This window comes from Sinocyclocheilus grahami, unplaced genomic scaffold (genome assembly GCF_001515645.1).
Source record: "Sinocyclocheilus grahami isolate Dianchi unplaced genomic scaffold, SAMN03320097.WGS_v1.1 scaffold1001.1, whole genome shotgun sequence".
In the NCBI taxonomy this organism is placed as follows: Eukaryota; Metazoa; Chordata; class Actinopteri; order Cypriniformes; family Cyprinidae; genus Sinocyclocheilus; species Sinocyclocheilus grahami.
The window spans coordinates 272,017-287,822 of NW_015506180.1; the positions used below are offsets into that span (position 1 = coordinate 272,017).

General features: G+C 36.0%; 1 protein-coding gene across 2 annotated transcripts in view; it reads right to left on the bottom strand.

Moving 5' to 3' along the window:
• The window catches only part of LOC107565423 (connector enhancer of kinase suppressor of ras 2), a 38,348-nt gene that overhangs the window by 5,992 nt on the left and 16,550 nt on the right, over window positions 1–15,806 (bottom strand). The window contains exons 4-14 of one of the 2 annotated variants that reach the window (XM_016250665.1): window positions 14,662–14,749; window positions 14,507–14,548; window positions 12,460–12,579; window positions 11,563–11,622; window positions 8,882–8,950; window positions 6,370–6,516; window positions 5,277–5,407; window positions 5,018–5,178; window positions 3,761–3,841; window positions 1,739–1,977; window positions 1,356–1,390 (exon numbers count right to left, since the gene is read on the bottom strand). In XM_016250665.1, coding sequence (XP_016106151.1) covers window positions 1,356–1,390; window positions 1,739–1,977; window positions 3,761–3,841; window positions 5,018–5,178; window positions 5,277–5,407; window positions 6,370–6,516; window positions 8,882–8,950; window positions 11,563–11,622; window positions 12,460–12,579; window positions 14,507–14,548; window positions 14,662–14,749 — 1,173 coding nt within the window. Of the gene's footprint in view, window positions 1–1,355; window positions 1,391–1,738; window positions 1,978–3,760; window positions 3,842–4,966; window positions 5,179–5,276; window positions 5,408–6,369; window positions 6,517–8,881; window positions 8,951–11,562; window positions 11,623–12,459; window positions 12,580–14,506; window positions 14,549–14,661; window positions 14,750–15,806 lie in introns of both variants that reach the window. The other variant, XM_016250664.1, reaches the window with a different exon arrangement.

A 15,806-nucleotide genomic window follows, 5' to 3' on the forward strand; every position in this document is an offset into this window, starting at 1 on the left:
AACAAACATAAAACTCTTTGAATGCTGATTTTGAACCAGTTCAAAGGCTTTATGTTTAAAGAGGTCATATCATAAGGAATCAAACTCCCCATCATTTTTTGGCATTGATTGTAGTACTAAGACGGCATGCTGTCACTTTAAAAACTCAAAACCTGCTCACCAGTCCAAAAAAAAAAAAAGTTGATTTATTGATTATTAGTCTCCAAAAACATCTAATTCTTAGATGCTTGGGGTTATGATGTAAAAAAAACTTACAATTGACATATAACCAGCCACATAGATGTTGTACTTCCTTTGTCAACTGAAAAAGTTCAACCTTCCACAGGCACATGTGACACAGTTTTACTTTTCTGTGCACTTCTATAACTGTCTGGTTTGAGTCAGCCAGCAAATCAGATATAAGAAGACTGCAGCGGACTGTTAGAACAGCTTGAAAGGATAATTGGTGTGCACCTGCCCAACCTTCAGGACTTGTACAACTCCAGAGTGAAGAAACGGACAGGTTACATCATCATAGACCCCTCTCACCCCAGCCACAACCTGTTTGCACTTCTCCCCTCAGGCAGACGCTACAAATCTCTGTGCACTAGAACATCTAGGCATAAAAACAGTTTTTCCCTCATGCCATCTCCAGCTTAAAAAGCTAACCCAGAAATGACTTCTGTAATTCATTTCGTAATAATTATTGCCTTTCTCTCAAGTATATGTAAATACATATACATGTTTTTATATATACATCTGTATTTACAGTAAATAATGTACAAATCTGTACATAAATCTTCTGTTCCAGATGTATACCACATTTTTATAATTAGCTCCTAAAAATAAATAAATTATTATTATTATTAGCTCCTAAAAAAACACAACTAATTCCGTGTGTGTTTGCACACACATGGCGAATAAAGCTCATTCTGATTCTGATTTACACATCAATGACATCAACTCTATGCTCAGAATCTTGGCCAGTCCATTCACAGTCAGGCGGAAGCAGGAGGAAACAGAATTGATACTGTTAATCCTAACACCAGAAGCTCTAATGATAAAAAATAAAATATGGGGAAATCCAGCAAACCTTGTGCTTTGTTAGAGCACCTACACATCTGGCCATGTGTAGCACCTGCCGCCATGGAAACCTTTCTGGATAAGCTCAGTGATGGGAATCAGAGGCTGAAAGTTATTCAGTTCGATTTAAACCATTTGAGTGACATATGGCAGGGCAGATTGATATATTATTGAGGACAAAGCCTTTTTAGCCGTAATCTTTACTCTTTGTGCTAACAAGTCAACCCCAGGGGATAATAATTAAATAATACAAACAAATATGATAAATTAAGGAAGGTATGAATTTTACTTACCTATCAGCATCTGCTCGAAGTGTGTCTGCAGCTCTCTGGGGCAAGGAACAGAATGACAAAGAGAGACAGAGAGGAAGACAGATTTGAATTTCCTGTTCTGTGTTATGAAAAGAAACTACTGTTCAAAAGACGTGTGAGAGTGTGTGTGTGCGCGCGTGTACAATCACATGATCAAATTTTGTATTAATAATTAGTATGTCACTAGATGAAGCAGGTTTTAAATTTTTTATTAAACAAATGTACATGTCAGAATGTTTGATATGCTTCTAAGTTAAAGCACTAATATTTAAAGACCAAACCAATGTTGACCGACATCAAACCATCCAATTATACAATTGTGTGGGAACAGCCATAGCTCAGATCAGATTCAACATTTCCCTTACATGGTAGTGTGGCATTGTGTTAGAGTCGGGCACGGGGAAAGGTAGCCCCTCGGGGGGACCTGTGTCCAGACGGACAGGCGGGGCAAGCATAGAGGGACTAATGGGAAAACTGGGACTGCTGGGATTTCGGCTCTTCTTCCTGGATCGCCTGCTCGTGTCACGCTGGGAAAACTCTGCCTCTTCCTGGATCAACAAAATCCTGTCATCACTGAGGAACCGCAAGAGGGAGGAATCAGAATCTGATGGGGAAAGACAGACACCAACCAGTGAGTCACATTCTGAGCGAAAAAACATTATAATGGGAACGTGTAGCAGAAAATGAGGGTATTGCTAAATATTCAACTCTTCATGACTTCAGCTGCCACAGCATGAAGCTGCTCTGACACCTTCCTGTGTGTGTGAGGTTTTAGAGGTTTATTTCCCCTCAAGGAGGTTTGCTTTCTATTTATATCTGTGCCAATGTCACCTACACATTCTCTGTTCTATTCTTAGAGTTGTGTTTCCACAAAAAAGAAAGGAAGTAATAAATTAGTAATTTTACATGTTTACATATCACCTTTCACATCCCAAAAACCAGAAAGTAAAGTTGGTTACTGTCATTGACAACGTTCTGTTTTTCACACATCAAGTTAGAACCTTAAGATAAACTAGATTAGCACTCACACATTAGGAACTGTTAGTAAAGATGAAAAATATCAGCTAAAATTAGATTTCAGCTGAAAGTTACTAATTAGAGATTAGTTAGGCCTACTAATTAAATATAGAGTTTACATATAATTTTTTGGGTGAAACCTTTTTATTATTATTATCATGTGAAGGTGCTAATCTACATTAATGGACTGTTGTAAGTTTCAAGCAGCAGCATAAAAAAATTAATTTCAAACAGAGAGAACCCTCTAATATGGTCAAACTGTTCTGTTATTGTTGTTGTTTTTTTTATTATAATTTTTTTAAACACAATATTGTTCTAATTAAAATACATTCAGAAAAAAGTTACACTGTACTGAACAACCAAAGGCAGCGGTAATGTTTGTTTGCAGTTCCTCCAGCTTTCTGAATCTTAGGTGGCTTCGTCAAAGAAATTTGTCCCTTTGCTACCCTCAACTTTGACAGATAAGCCTATGTAACGGTATTTCCTGCTTTTGGTTGCAGAGTTCACTAGAACAAAGTCACCACCTTACAGCTTTGTATTCTCTGATTTGGCGCTCTGAAATGTCAGTTCTATAGTTCTGTGACATTTACGTTTTTCACAGATGCTTGTGAAATCAACTTACACTACAATAGTATTTCACACTAATGTCAAATGCGAGGATATGCAACTATGCCAGATGATGCTGATTGACTAAGTTTTAGTTAACAAGAAGCAGCTCCTAACACATTCATGTATTAACAAGCACATGTTTGGCATATAATATGTGATTTTTTTTATAGTCACAGATCTCTGACTACAATGGGAAATTCCCGAATATATGGCAAGAAAATTGTGTAGCTATATTTCCATAGAAATATGAGTGGGAAACCTACCCCTCTCTTTCCTACTGATACTATAGGCATTAGAGATGGAGCATTTATGTTAGCCTAACATTACTGACACTGAGCTCTGAACTAAAATCCTCACAGAGGTCAACAGGATCATTTTAAAAAAATCAGAACTGTTAATGGCATTTTTGAGTAAACCACTTTTAATTTCCTTGATAAAACTAGCATTCTCTATTCTTTTTCTATTCTATTATTAAAAAAAATTAAAAAAAAACTTGCTACATGTACTGCATTAGGCTAACCAAGACTTGTCACAGCACTTACATATTATTGCCCTTTTGTTGGTTTTGATTGCTTTTATTGTCCTCATTTATAAGTCACTTTGGATAAAAGCGTCTGCTAAATGAATATAAATGTAAATAATGAAAAAAAAAAGTCACATTAATGAAAAGCTATAATGTAACGATTAAAAGTTGCAAAGTTTTAAAGTACAATTTGGTGCCAGTGGAGTAAAAAGTAGTAAAATAGTAGTAAAATCATCACCTCTGCTACCTCTTTTGTAAACTCCAGATTCTTGAGGCTCTGCCAGCCAGTCAGTTCCCATGGAAACCTGTCGGATGTCACCTAGAGGCAGAGCCATACAACATTTAAGTGTGTGCTGGTGTATTTCAGAGCATCTTTCATATATTCTCTCGGTGTGTGTTAGTGCATGTAGTAGTGCAACTGCAACATACTAAATAGCTGAGATTTGCAGTTTAAAGCCGGAGCTCCCTAGTGGCTTAATCTCCTGTAATGCACTGTGTCTATGTCTGGCTTAAAAAATGGCCATCCAGACATGATGTAAGATGTATGCTGTGTAACTTCACATAAGCATACAATGGTTTATTTAATAATATATGAAACAGTGCACAGTTTCCAACAATACATTTTATGGTTAGAAACTCTGCACTGTTTCATATATTATTTAAAACAAATAATGCAGTATTCTGTATGTAGTGTATAGAGACAGTATGCACCATAATAGTATGTTGTTCTGAATTGAAAGTACCTTATGTATATGAATTAGGACAGTAACAAGTTAATTTAGAAACAGATAATAATATTTACTGACCAATCATTTAAATTCAAACTGTAATACAGCAATCAAAATCATAAAGTCCAGACACAATAATGTTTTTAATTAAAACCAGCATAAATTAATTCAGTACAAACAAATAAACAAATACTTTTCACTTGCACAGTGGACTTTTTTTGTAATATATGTCTTTGATATAATATAATAGTATATATATATTCACATTTAGTTGCTTTGCAGCCTGAAATGAAGATGGACACAGTTTTTGTTTTATCCAGCTGTATTTACAGCTGTGAAACTTATAACATCTTAGTGAAGCATAAAACACCAACATGTCATAAAAATAATTACCAACTTCTTGATTATTTTAAAGGGGGGTAATTATTTTCTATACCCACTCTGTGTGTGTATGTGTGTGTGTGTGTGTGTGTGTATAAATTATTATTATTATTTTATATCAACTACAAATTAAAACGTGCATTTTACATTAGTTTTATGTATTATTAATGTGTACTGTACATGATTAAATAAATGGAAAATAAATGGAAATTTACACTAAAAAGAACTGGGGGTTGGGTGTGTGCTTAATTAATAAAATTTTTTTACAACAATATTCATTTTTTAACAAGTAAAGGTTTAAATTAACCATAATCAAAATTTGAAAATCTGTTTACCTGTCAATATATCGGTTTGCATATTTGCATATTCCAATTGGATCTTCTTACTGTGAGTTGGGGTCCGGTCTCTGCGTCGCAGCCCGGTATTTCTCCCAGAATCCTCTTCAAGGAGGGGGAAGTACTGACCCCCCATTATCTCCTGTTCTACATAATACCCTGGAGAATCCGAGCCAAACACACCAAATCCACCCCGATCCAGATCTTCCTCTCTAAATGAACAAGAGCCAAAGAAAGAAAATACAATTACACCAACATGCTGAAAGAAACTAACCGTTTTGAGTACATCCTGTATTTCATTTGTGAATACCTGTGTCCGTAGACAGGGGAAAGAATAAAAACATCATGTCCCCCAGGTGTGTCGACTCCAGGTGAGAGGCCCACTGACCCGAGCGTGCTGGGTGGGGTGGGAGAACCACTGCATGGACTGGTGGACAGCGGCTGTCAATCAAAAACATGCACAAAATAGCCTCAGTATAAAGCTAATGACACTTTTTTGTTATTACATTAATGTAAGGGAAAAGAGTTACACGAAAATCCACTATTAAAACATACAAACATGAGACAGAACATCCAATATTTCTCATGATGGCTTATGTAAGTATTCAGGCAAAAACATATTTTCAAATGTAGTCACGAACAGTATGTTAGTCTTGTGCAGTTAGTTTCACTAGGGGGCAGGGCAGTAATTGGTCACACACACGCGTCTAAAGATCTTTAACTAATAGAGGACCAAGAGTGTGTTTCAAAAATGAGGATAGTGTTGCCCTTAGCAACCATGAGTACTGCATCAGTCAGTTAGCAATGAGGAAAAGCATAGCAACAAGCAGCAGACAGCAACCCGGCAACAAGAGGAAGGAGAAACTTACATAAAAACGCTGATCGATTTATCATTATCAGTTATAAGTGGGCATTGTTTTATTGCATGTAAACATATAAGTACATGTCCTTTTATTCTTTAGTCATTTTCAGCCAGTCATTTATAGTGCCATCTCCATTCAGTAATTCACAAGTGTATATCCACTCTTTAACTGTATATTTATTCATTCAGAAAGGATTTAAAATCCTGTTTCACCGCAGGTTTATCTGTAATTATGTCAATAAGCATTAGGTCCTTCAAATCACCAATGTGGATTCATTCATGAGTGAAGGTCCACTCCGCTCCAGTGTGTCGTGACTGTGAGGAGAGGACACATGTGCAAGCTTTAACTGCATCTGTCTGATACTTGTATCCAGAGCAACCACAGAACTCTGGCTGCCATGGCAACAAGCCGTACAGAACTCATTCACTGCTCTGAGATATGCTCATACACACACACACACACTCGCAAACACTACATATTAAATGGATACACTTGAACAAACACATTGAACTATTCTGACACACACAAACACACACACACCTGCAGGGCAAGTGGTTTCCAGCGGGCGTTCTTCAGCAGTGCAGGAGTAGAGCCCAGAGTGTTCTGTGGCCTCTTCTTCAGCGTGAGGATGACTCCACTTGGATCCTCACGGAGACAGTTAACCAAATTCTTCAACTGCCAGCCCACCTGAAAGATAGAGATCATTTAAAAATATAAATACAAAATAAATAAACAATGTTAAATGTTAACATTTACATTTAGAGTAAAGAAAAATGCTGGATGTGGATGTGATTAGTGAAAAAAAAAAGTAGCCCCGCACACAGGGATGCAGGAAGTAGTTTGTTTTCACATGGTTGCAAATGCAACGCCAAGTTTGTTCATTTAAATTTATTCAGTTTTAGCATTTAATAATTTATTTGTAATGATCTCTGAAATGTAAATTGTAAGTGGGCCATAATAAACCCATGTTCATCTTTATAAACATGATTAATTTTACTTGTGATGTTTTCTATATGGGATGATTAGCCTAATCCTCATGAACACGTGACGCTAGCGTGTGGTATCAGACATGAACTGTACAGAATGCGAACAAGATTAACTTTAATACAAGGAGATAATGGCGCAAAAGCGAATTTCAGATTTTTTTAAATGCCCATCCCAGCAAAAACTTTCCAAAATTGGCATCCAAACAACACCAGCCCCAGCATGAGCACCGACGTAAGTGAACCAGCCCACACAGCACCCCCAACCGAAAACATCTTCCCACACCCCTGCATTCAGTTTACTTTTCCAGAAATCTGACCGGTTTCATTTATGTATCACTGACAAATACAATCACATTAATATAACACATTAAGTTTATATCAAAGCAATGTAATCTAAATAGATGGAATTTTTTTATATGCAATTCAAATATTTGATTCTATTTAATTTCTATTTCAAATTAGAATATGTTCATTGTAAAAACTGTTCACTAACAAAGTATGAAAATGGTTAAAAAGCAATATTCAGTTAGCTAAAATGAAACAAACTGGATTTATTTATGATAAATATATAAGTATGCTAATTGTGTATTAAAACATATTCAGTTTATTAGTAATATTACAGAAATATTACCCATTTCATTTATGTATGACTGCCTAATATGTATTACATTAAGTTTATTAGTTTGTTTATGTTAAAACTGTTTAATACAAATGAATGGAAATTGTATGTATAGTTCAAGTACATAAATCTTAAATTCATAGGAGAAAACATATACCTGCTGTCGCTTCCTGGCACTGACATCTTAACAACTTAACAACCAGCGGCGACAGATTAAAAAAAAAAAATTTCAGAGCAAACACAACTTAAATGTTGTCTCTGTATTAGATACAGAGCTTATAAAGTGATTGGGAAAACCCAGGTCATAATGAACAGTGAAAAGATGATGCCCAAAATAATGCGTATGATGGTCTTGATGGTTATGAAGAATCTTGCAAGAATTTCTCTGTTCTTGATTCACAAGCCAATCAGTGACACATTCCCTTCCAATGGCCTTGGGATGCAATAACTCATATTAACTCTCTGAGGTCTGTGGCATCCTAATTGTTTCTAGAGGTGAGAAATGAGACACTGAATCACTTCGGTGGGTAAACAGACACAAATGTACTCACATTATAGATGGCCGACTTGGCATTCAGAAAGAATAACTCCACAGTCGTGTGCTCCTTCAGAAGTGATACACTCTCAATATAGAACCTGCAAATGACAAATCACAATTTTGTAGAATTAAACAAGGCAAGTCGTAGCCAAAAGACAAAAAAACTTCACTTCAAATCTAAAACAAGGTGTTTCTTTGGAGCAGCAGCAGCAGCACAGTGATTGAGTCCAGCAATGTGCTGCATTCTGTGGTCGCTGTGGTTAGGTGACTTCAGACATCATGAGGCAGAGATCACATACCTCACCAGGAACTGAAGCGCAACAGGCCCGGATTTCTTGGAGAAGTCAGCCCCAGCACGAGCACCGACGTAAGTGAACCCCGCCCCCCCCTTCACCCAACACGGACACACACAGCACCCCCAAACGAAACATCTTCCCGCGCCCCTGCCCGCACATGACAGATTAAGAATTTGTTCCCTCGTTTTATTCATTTGTTCCCTCATTTTAGTTAATCGGGGTCACATTGTACTAATTTGTTCCCTAGTTGTGGGAACAAATTAGTACAACAGGGCCACGTTTTACTAAAACGAGGGAACCAATAATTCTTAATTCGTAGCAGTGAATTCTTAACTTTTGACTAAAATAAATAATATTTTTGTCTGCATGTCATGTGCAGGGCTCTGTAGAAAACATCATTAGAAAGCAAAATATATTTATGGCCCTAAAAATATACAATTGCTTATAAAGAAATTAGACATTTCAGACATGTCCTTGACAGGCTTCATGAGATCCACCTGAAAACCCTTGAGCATCAAATGTTAATCAATCATACCTGTTCAAACATTACTGCACATTTTCTAGGATGCAAGCTCAAAACAGATGTCAGCCTAACCCACGCAATGATACACACCACTGTTTGGTGATTGACCTGAATGACCTCATCACCGGCGTGGATCTTCTTACACTGATCTGCAGGAGACTGCAAGAGAGATTGAGAGATTAATAACCCCTGTTGATTATAGAGATAAATCTGACACCAGGCATTTCTGTGTTGCATTATATTATCATACATACCTAAATCTTGACCTTCCCTATGAAGAATGTTTCATCAAAATCTCACTCATCTGGGCTGCGTTTCCCATTTGCACTGTAAGCCTAAGTAGATCATAGAGAGCATTGGTGCCAATGGTTTCTACAATCTATTTAGGTGTACAATGCTTTTGGGAGATGCAGCTCTGTTCATTTTCTCTCTCTGTATACTAATAGCTAAAAGTTTATTTTAAATAATTTTTTCATAACCTGTTCAAACTTAGTAAGCAGTCATCTAGATCAGTGGTTTTCAACCTGTGGGCCGCGACGGTATTGCAGGGGGGCCGCCAATTACTATTAAAAGAAATCATAATATTGTTAATATATGTAAAAATGTCTAAGTCATAACATAATATCATAATTTCATATATATAATTAAATAACAAAAAATAAATATTAAACTGTTACTTTGCTTCCACTATTCGAGCTCGCTGATTGGTTTAAGAATAAACCGCCAATTCTAAAATATTTTTGCTGCATATGCTACAGAACAACAGATTCAAACATTGATAAATGGCGGTCAACAGGGTTGCTGAAAAGAACAAATGCAGATGTTTCTCCATCTACAAGTAAGCCTGACACTGAAAAGACTCAAAATAAATCTAAAAGAAAATACAGTAGTGACTATCTAGCGCTAGGCGTTGTTTGCTCAGAAGTCTTATCAAAAGTTGGATGAATTGACCGATATAGAAAACCTTTCCAACCTCATAGCTTATGTACGGTATGTACATAACGGAGAATTAAAAGAGGATTTTCTTTTCTGTAAGTCGCTGCCGACTCAATCAACTGCCGAAGCCATATTTGATATTTTGAATGCATTTATTGTTCATTGCCAGTTCATTCGATAAAGACAGTTAACAATCTAGCTTCTGAGTACTCAGTTATTAACCCAACAAATAGCGGGGTCAGTTCATTTTTTTGCAATGGGTCACGGAAACATATGTGTTTGGTTGTGTGGTCCGCGAGTTGAAAAAGGTTGGGAACCACTGATCTAGATGATGCTTCTATGCATTAGCGACTTGCAGTACAATTCTTGCAGTGACAGTCTGCCTGGAGCGACCTTAGATTAAATGTCTTTCTAAGGGTACAACGGTTGACATTTTCAAACCTTTTGGGGTTGTAACAAATTTTTTATTTTTTTTTTTCAACCATGCCACACCAGTCCAGAATATTAATCATGTGCGTTAAGAGTGATAAATCAGTGAGTTCTGTTCTTTCAGAAACTAAAAAAGGCATGTAGCTAGAGTCTAACCTATTTCTTCACGTACATAAATGATTTAACAACAGCACTGGAACAATCCACCATTCAAAGCCTCACTCTACCCATCTCTGAAATCAAGTGCCTGCTCTATGTGGATGACCTGGTTCTGCTGTCCCCACAGAAGAGCTGCAGCACAGGATGTGCTTTATAGAGCAGCACTGCCTGAAATGGGCACTGACAATCTGAAGGAAACCAGAGCTGGTTTTCCTATACGGATAAGAAGTCCTATCGCACAGCATCACAAATGATGATCTTAAAATTGACATGAACACTTACAGGAGGTTTAATCTAGATCTAGAAGAACTCAGATGGTGCTTTACATTATAAAATTATGATTGGAGACACAACAGCCACGATCAAATTATTTTATTTATTCATAACATCACTTCTCTATGTGATGTGCAGTATATCAACTGTAAATGTCACACACTGGCATAAAGCATAAAAACTTAGTGGGAAACTAGTGTTGTTATTGTTAACTGAAACTATCAATATCATTTTCGGTAATTGATATAAAGCTGAAATTAAATCAATTGTAAATATTAGATGAAAAACTTAAACTTTATGAAAAATTAGAAATGTTGCCTTGGCAGATAACTGAAATATGTTTAAGTACTACAATTACTAAAACTGAAATACAAAAGAGCTAAATAGAAATAATAATTAAAAAATGAATTATAATAATTATATTATAAATATAATAACTAATTATAAAAAATATTGAAATAAAAGCTATTTCAAAATATTAATAAATACCGTAACAGCAAAAAAATTATACTAAAATAGTGTGACAAAATTATTGAAAAGGTGTAACTGTTTAAGGTACATTACGTCGTTTCAGATGTTTTGCTAACTTTTGCTAGATGTAGACACTGAATCTATCCCAAACACATAAACAGGTGACTTTCCCAGAGAGGGTCAGATTTTTTATATTTTTTGCTGTTTTCAAACCCTAGGGTTGTCACAGACTCAGGTGTCATTTCTTAAGATACTTGTTTCAGTGCTATCTTTCAGGTAGAAGTGATATGTTATGCATTTTACCAATGACAGCACCAAATCTTTTGATTCACTGTGACACATCATGTCCTGCTTAAACCCTAAACCTGTAAGGCTGATGATACATGGGGCAACGTTTTGAGAAGCTGTTAATAATTTTAGAGTTTGTATTGGTGGAATGAATTTGAACAAGCTCCTCTCAAACATTTATTAGGACCCTCACTATAAGACCGCTCTGAACTCACATTCTCTGTGGTTCCAGTGATCACATGAAGGCCATCATATGTGGACTTGATGTACATGCCCTAAAAAAGAGGAAAGAGGCAGTTGTCAATCATAAAATCAATCAATCATATAGTACATCACAACTAGATCACAATACAGATTTTTCAAATGGTGCTGAAGTGTGTAATGTCTGTTACTAAATGGAACTGCAAAAAGTTGTAAAGTGATAGTTTTCAAACAGGTTTCCCTGTCTACCATTAGTCACACAAACAGATAGTCCCGTCCCAAACTCCCACCATTGGCTGAGTCAGTGTTGTTATTGTGTGCATTTGGAAATATCGTTATTACTAGTTCCAAGCACATGAATGACCAAGTCGTATTTATAATTGGGAAATTGGGAATTCTAGATGTAAAACATGGTGGAAACACTGATCTATCATAGATAATATGTTTATTATCTATATATAGAAATCAGTGAGTGGAAAGCAAGCCCTAGTAAATGGAAAATAATGATTTTGCACATTAATTTAATTTTACATGTTGGAGTTTAATCATTTTGAAGGCACAATGTACAGAATAGCTAATAGACAACAGGTGTAAAGTTAATCAAGCGACTTTCGGGGTTCACTTTTTTGAAAACTTTTGAATATCAAATATGTTTGTGCACCACATATTTTCATAATTTTGAATTCAGATGTAGTTATTTGGGTACTTGGGTATTTAGGCTACTTTCATGGTATGCTTCCAGCTTAAATTCATGACATGCCGTAATAACGAATGCTATTTGCATATGTCTGCAAATAGTTGTCTTATAGTTGTCTCTGCATATTACACATTACAATATGCAGAGACAACTATAATGCACATTCTCATATTTCTGTTGATTTATGAAAGGGGTATTGCTGTTGTTTACTCACCAGGCCCTCGCTAGGCATAACGTTCGTCAGATGGACAACCTCTAGGTGGGCAGACTGCGACACCAACGAATCGGATGACAATGAAATAATGTGCTCGCAGATACCTGATAGAGTCTTACACTGCAAAGAGAGATAAAGACAGAAAGACAATAAGAGACAGACAGTGTTGTCAGTAAATGTTTGCAGTTTCATAGTAAATCTCTCAGTCTAATTAGAGCCGTTGAACTGAAAAGGAGCAGTGATGAAGGCGTTCAGCATCATGAAATATACCAATAATGTATATGCTATATATAGATTTATTCATGCTATATTCTTTCTTTCATCTTTTTCTCTCTATTTGTCTCCATTCTTCCATCCTTCCCTCTATCTCTTTCTGTTCTACAGGCAGTGATCCTGAAGGGAGAAAACTTCACAATCTGCATTATTCAAGATATCCAACCTTAGGCTTTGGATGGTGCTTTACATTATAAAATTATGATTGGAGACACAACAGCCATGATCAAATTATTTTATTTATTCATAACATCACTTCTCTATGTGATGTGCAGTATATCAACTGTAAATGTCACACACTGGCATAAAGCATAAAAACTTAGTGGGAAACTAGTGTTGTTATTGTTAACTGAAACTATCAATATCATTTTCGGTAATTTAAATAAAACTGAAATTAAATCAATTGTAAATATTAGATGAAAAACTTAAACTTTATGAAAAATTAGAAATGTTGCCTTGGCAGATAACTGAAATATGTTTAAGTACTACAATTACTAAAACTGAAATACAAAAGAGCTAAATAGAAATAATAATTAAAAAACGAATTATAATAATTATATTATAAATATAATAACTAATTATAAAAAATATTGAAATAAAAGCTATTTCAAAATATTAATAAATACTGTAAGAGCAAAAAAATTATACTAAAATAGTGTGACAAAATGGTTGAAAAGGTGTAACTGTTTAAGGTACATTACGTCGTTTCAGATGTTTTGCTAACTTAGGCTAAACACACATGCGCACACACACATAACAGATTTTTGCTTCAGAGCAAGCTAGATACATGTGACTTCACAATCACGTTTTTACTTGAAATATACTTTTAAAGGCTGTGTGTGAGTGAGAAAAGTGTGTGAGTGTTTGCTTGTATAGACTTCACCCAGTAAAATATCTTAAAACCAGCCTTTAGGGATGGAGGATGTTCCTCACTTGTAAAAAAAAAACTTTTATAAAGTGGCCAAGTAATGTCTTTGTTAATGTCTTAAAGGACATTTTCTTTACCTTGAAAGGTGCACTCTTAAAAATAAAGGTGCTTCAAAAGGTTCTTCAAGCGATGCCATAGAAGAACCATGTTTGGTTCCACCGACTTCACCCAGTAAAATATCTTAAAACCAGCCTTTAGGGATGGAGGATGTTCCTCACTTGTAAAAAAAAACTTTTATAAAGTGGCCAAGTAATGTCTTTGTTAATGTCTTAAAGGACATTTTCTTTACCTTGAAAGGTGCACTCTTAAAAATAAAGGTGCTTCAAAAGGTTCTTCAAGCGATGCCATAGAAGAACCATGTTTGGTTCCACAAAGAACCATTCAGTCAAAGGTTCTTTAAAGAACCATCTCTTTCTAACCTTTTGTAATCTAAAGAACCTTCTTTCGCCACAAAGAACCTTTTGTGAAACAGAAAGGTTCTTCAGATGTTAAAGGTTCTTTATGGAACCATTTAGACAAAAAGGTTATTCTATGGCATCGTGAAGCATCGTTAAGAGAGTGGTTGCACCTTAAATGTGGGATTTAGACATCTTCACAAATCAAATAACACACAACTGAAAAATTCATGTAAAAGGTTTAACAAAAATGTGAATTTTACATTTCTGCTTCTAAACCCTTCGGATTTCCATATGGCTTTCATTTTTAATGCATTTCTGAGTCAAAGTAATTGCCTGTGGTAATCAAAATTAGATGCTCTCAATACAGTTCATAGGGGTTCCTCACAAGTATAGGTGTACAAGTTTGTGTGTGTGAAAAGAAAGTGTGTGTGGCTTGAGAAACACTCACCACATGTAGAATCTTATTCTCAGTTTCATACACTGTGCAATCCTGAGTGGAAAAGAGAAATGTACATTAAAATAATAATAAAAGACTGGGCTGTTTGTGTGTGTTGAATACCAAAACACTCGCACGCACACACACACACACACACACACACACACCTGCTGTACTATGGTGGTTAGCTCTAGACAGAGCTGAACAATATTGTTCTTCAGCACTGAGTACTCAGAAACACTGACAAATGGAGACCTGCAAACAAAGCAAAACACATACACAAAGAGATGAGGCCATTACAGTGGACAAACAACTGGCCCTATTCCATATAATCAACAAGAGCTAAATTTTTCTCTTTTTTCACATTTTAAACATGACATGACCTGGGCTGGACTCAAACCTGGGTTTCTGGATAGTTTTCACTATACAAGCAAAAAAAAATTATTTTGGGCAGCTTATCAAGGCTTTTTGATTCACTTTTGATTCATTCCGATCAAGTCTGATTATAGTCCCATTCATTTCTATGATAAGTGTCACGAATTCGGTCCATGGACTTCACCTCCAGAGGTCACCCTTTCCATTACATTGACTCTCGCACAACACAAACTGTTGCATAGCACCCCGGACTACATATCCCATCATTCATTGCACGGTTTGCACATTGCACTGATTGCACTCATTGCACACAGCTGTTTCTTATCACCTCACTCACTATATAACACCCACTCAAACTGCCATTCTCTGCTGAGTATTGTTTAGCCCGTACCCCATTCCGCGTCTCTGTGTTTTCCTTGTTTTGCCTTGCCTTGCCTGTTTTCGTGGTTTCTGATCTTTGCCTGTTTTCCTGGATTTTTCCCTCTCGTCTCGCCCCTGTGATTCTGTCTGCCGATCGGTGACCTACGCTAGCCCTGGGACTATTCTTGTGTTTTGCCCGCCATATACCTGTTTGCCATTGTTCGACCCTTCCTGTTATACCACGTCTCTTTAATAAAAGCTTGCAGATGGATCCACACGTCTCACGTCTCGTCAGCCCCGTTACAGTTAATATTTTTTGTGTAAACCGTGATACACTTTTTTTCAGGATTCTTTGAAATAAAATAAAGTAAAAAATAACAGCATTTATTAGAAACAGATTTTTGTAACAATGGAAACGTCTTTACTGTCACTTTTGACATGCACCCTTGCTGAATAAAAGGTCTCTGTTAACTTTTAATTTTTTAATAAGTATTTAAAAAACATTTTACTGACCCCAAACTTTTGAGCAATACATGTTTAAAATATTGTGCTTCATGTGTATGTATATGTATATATA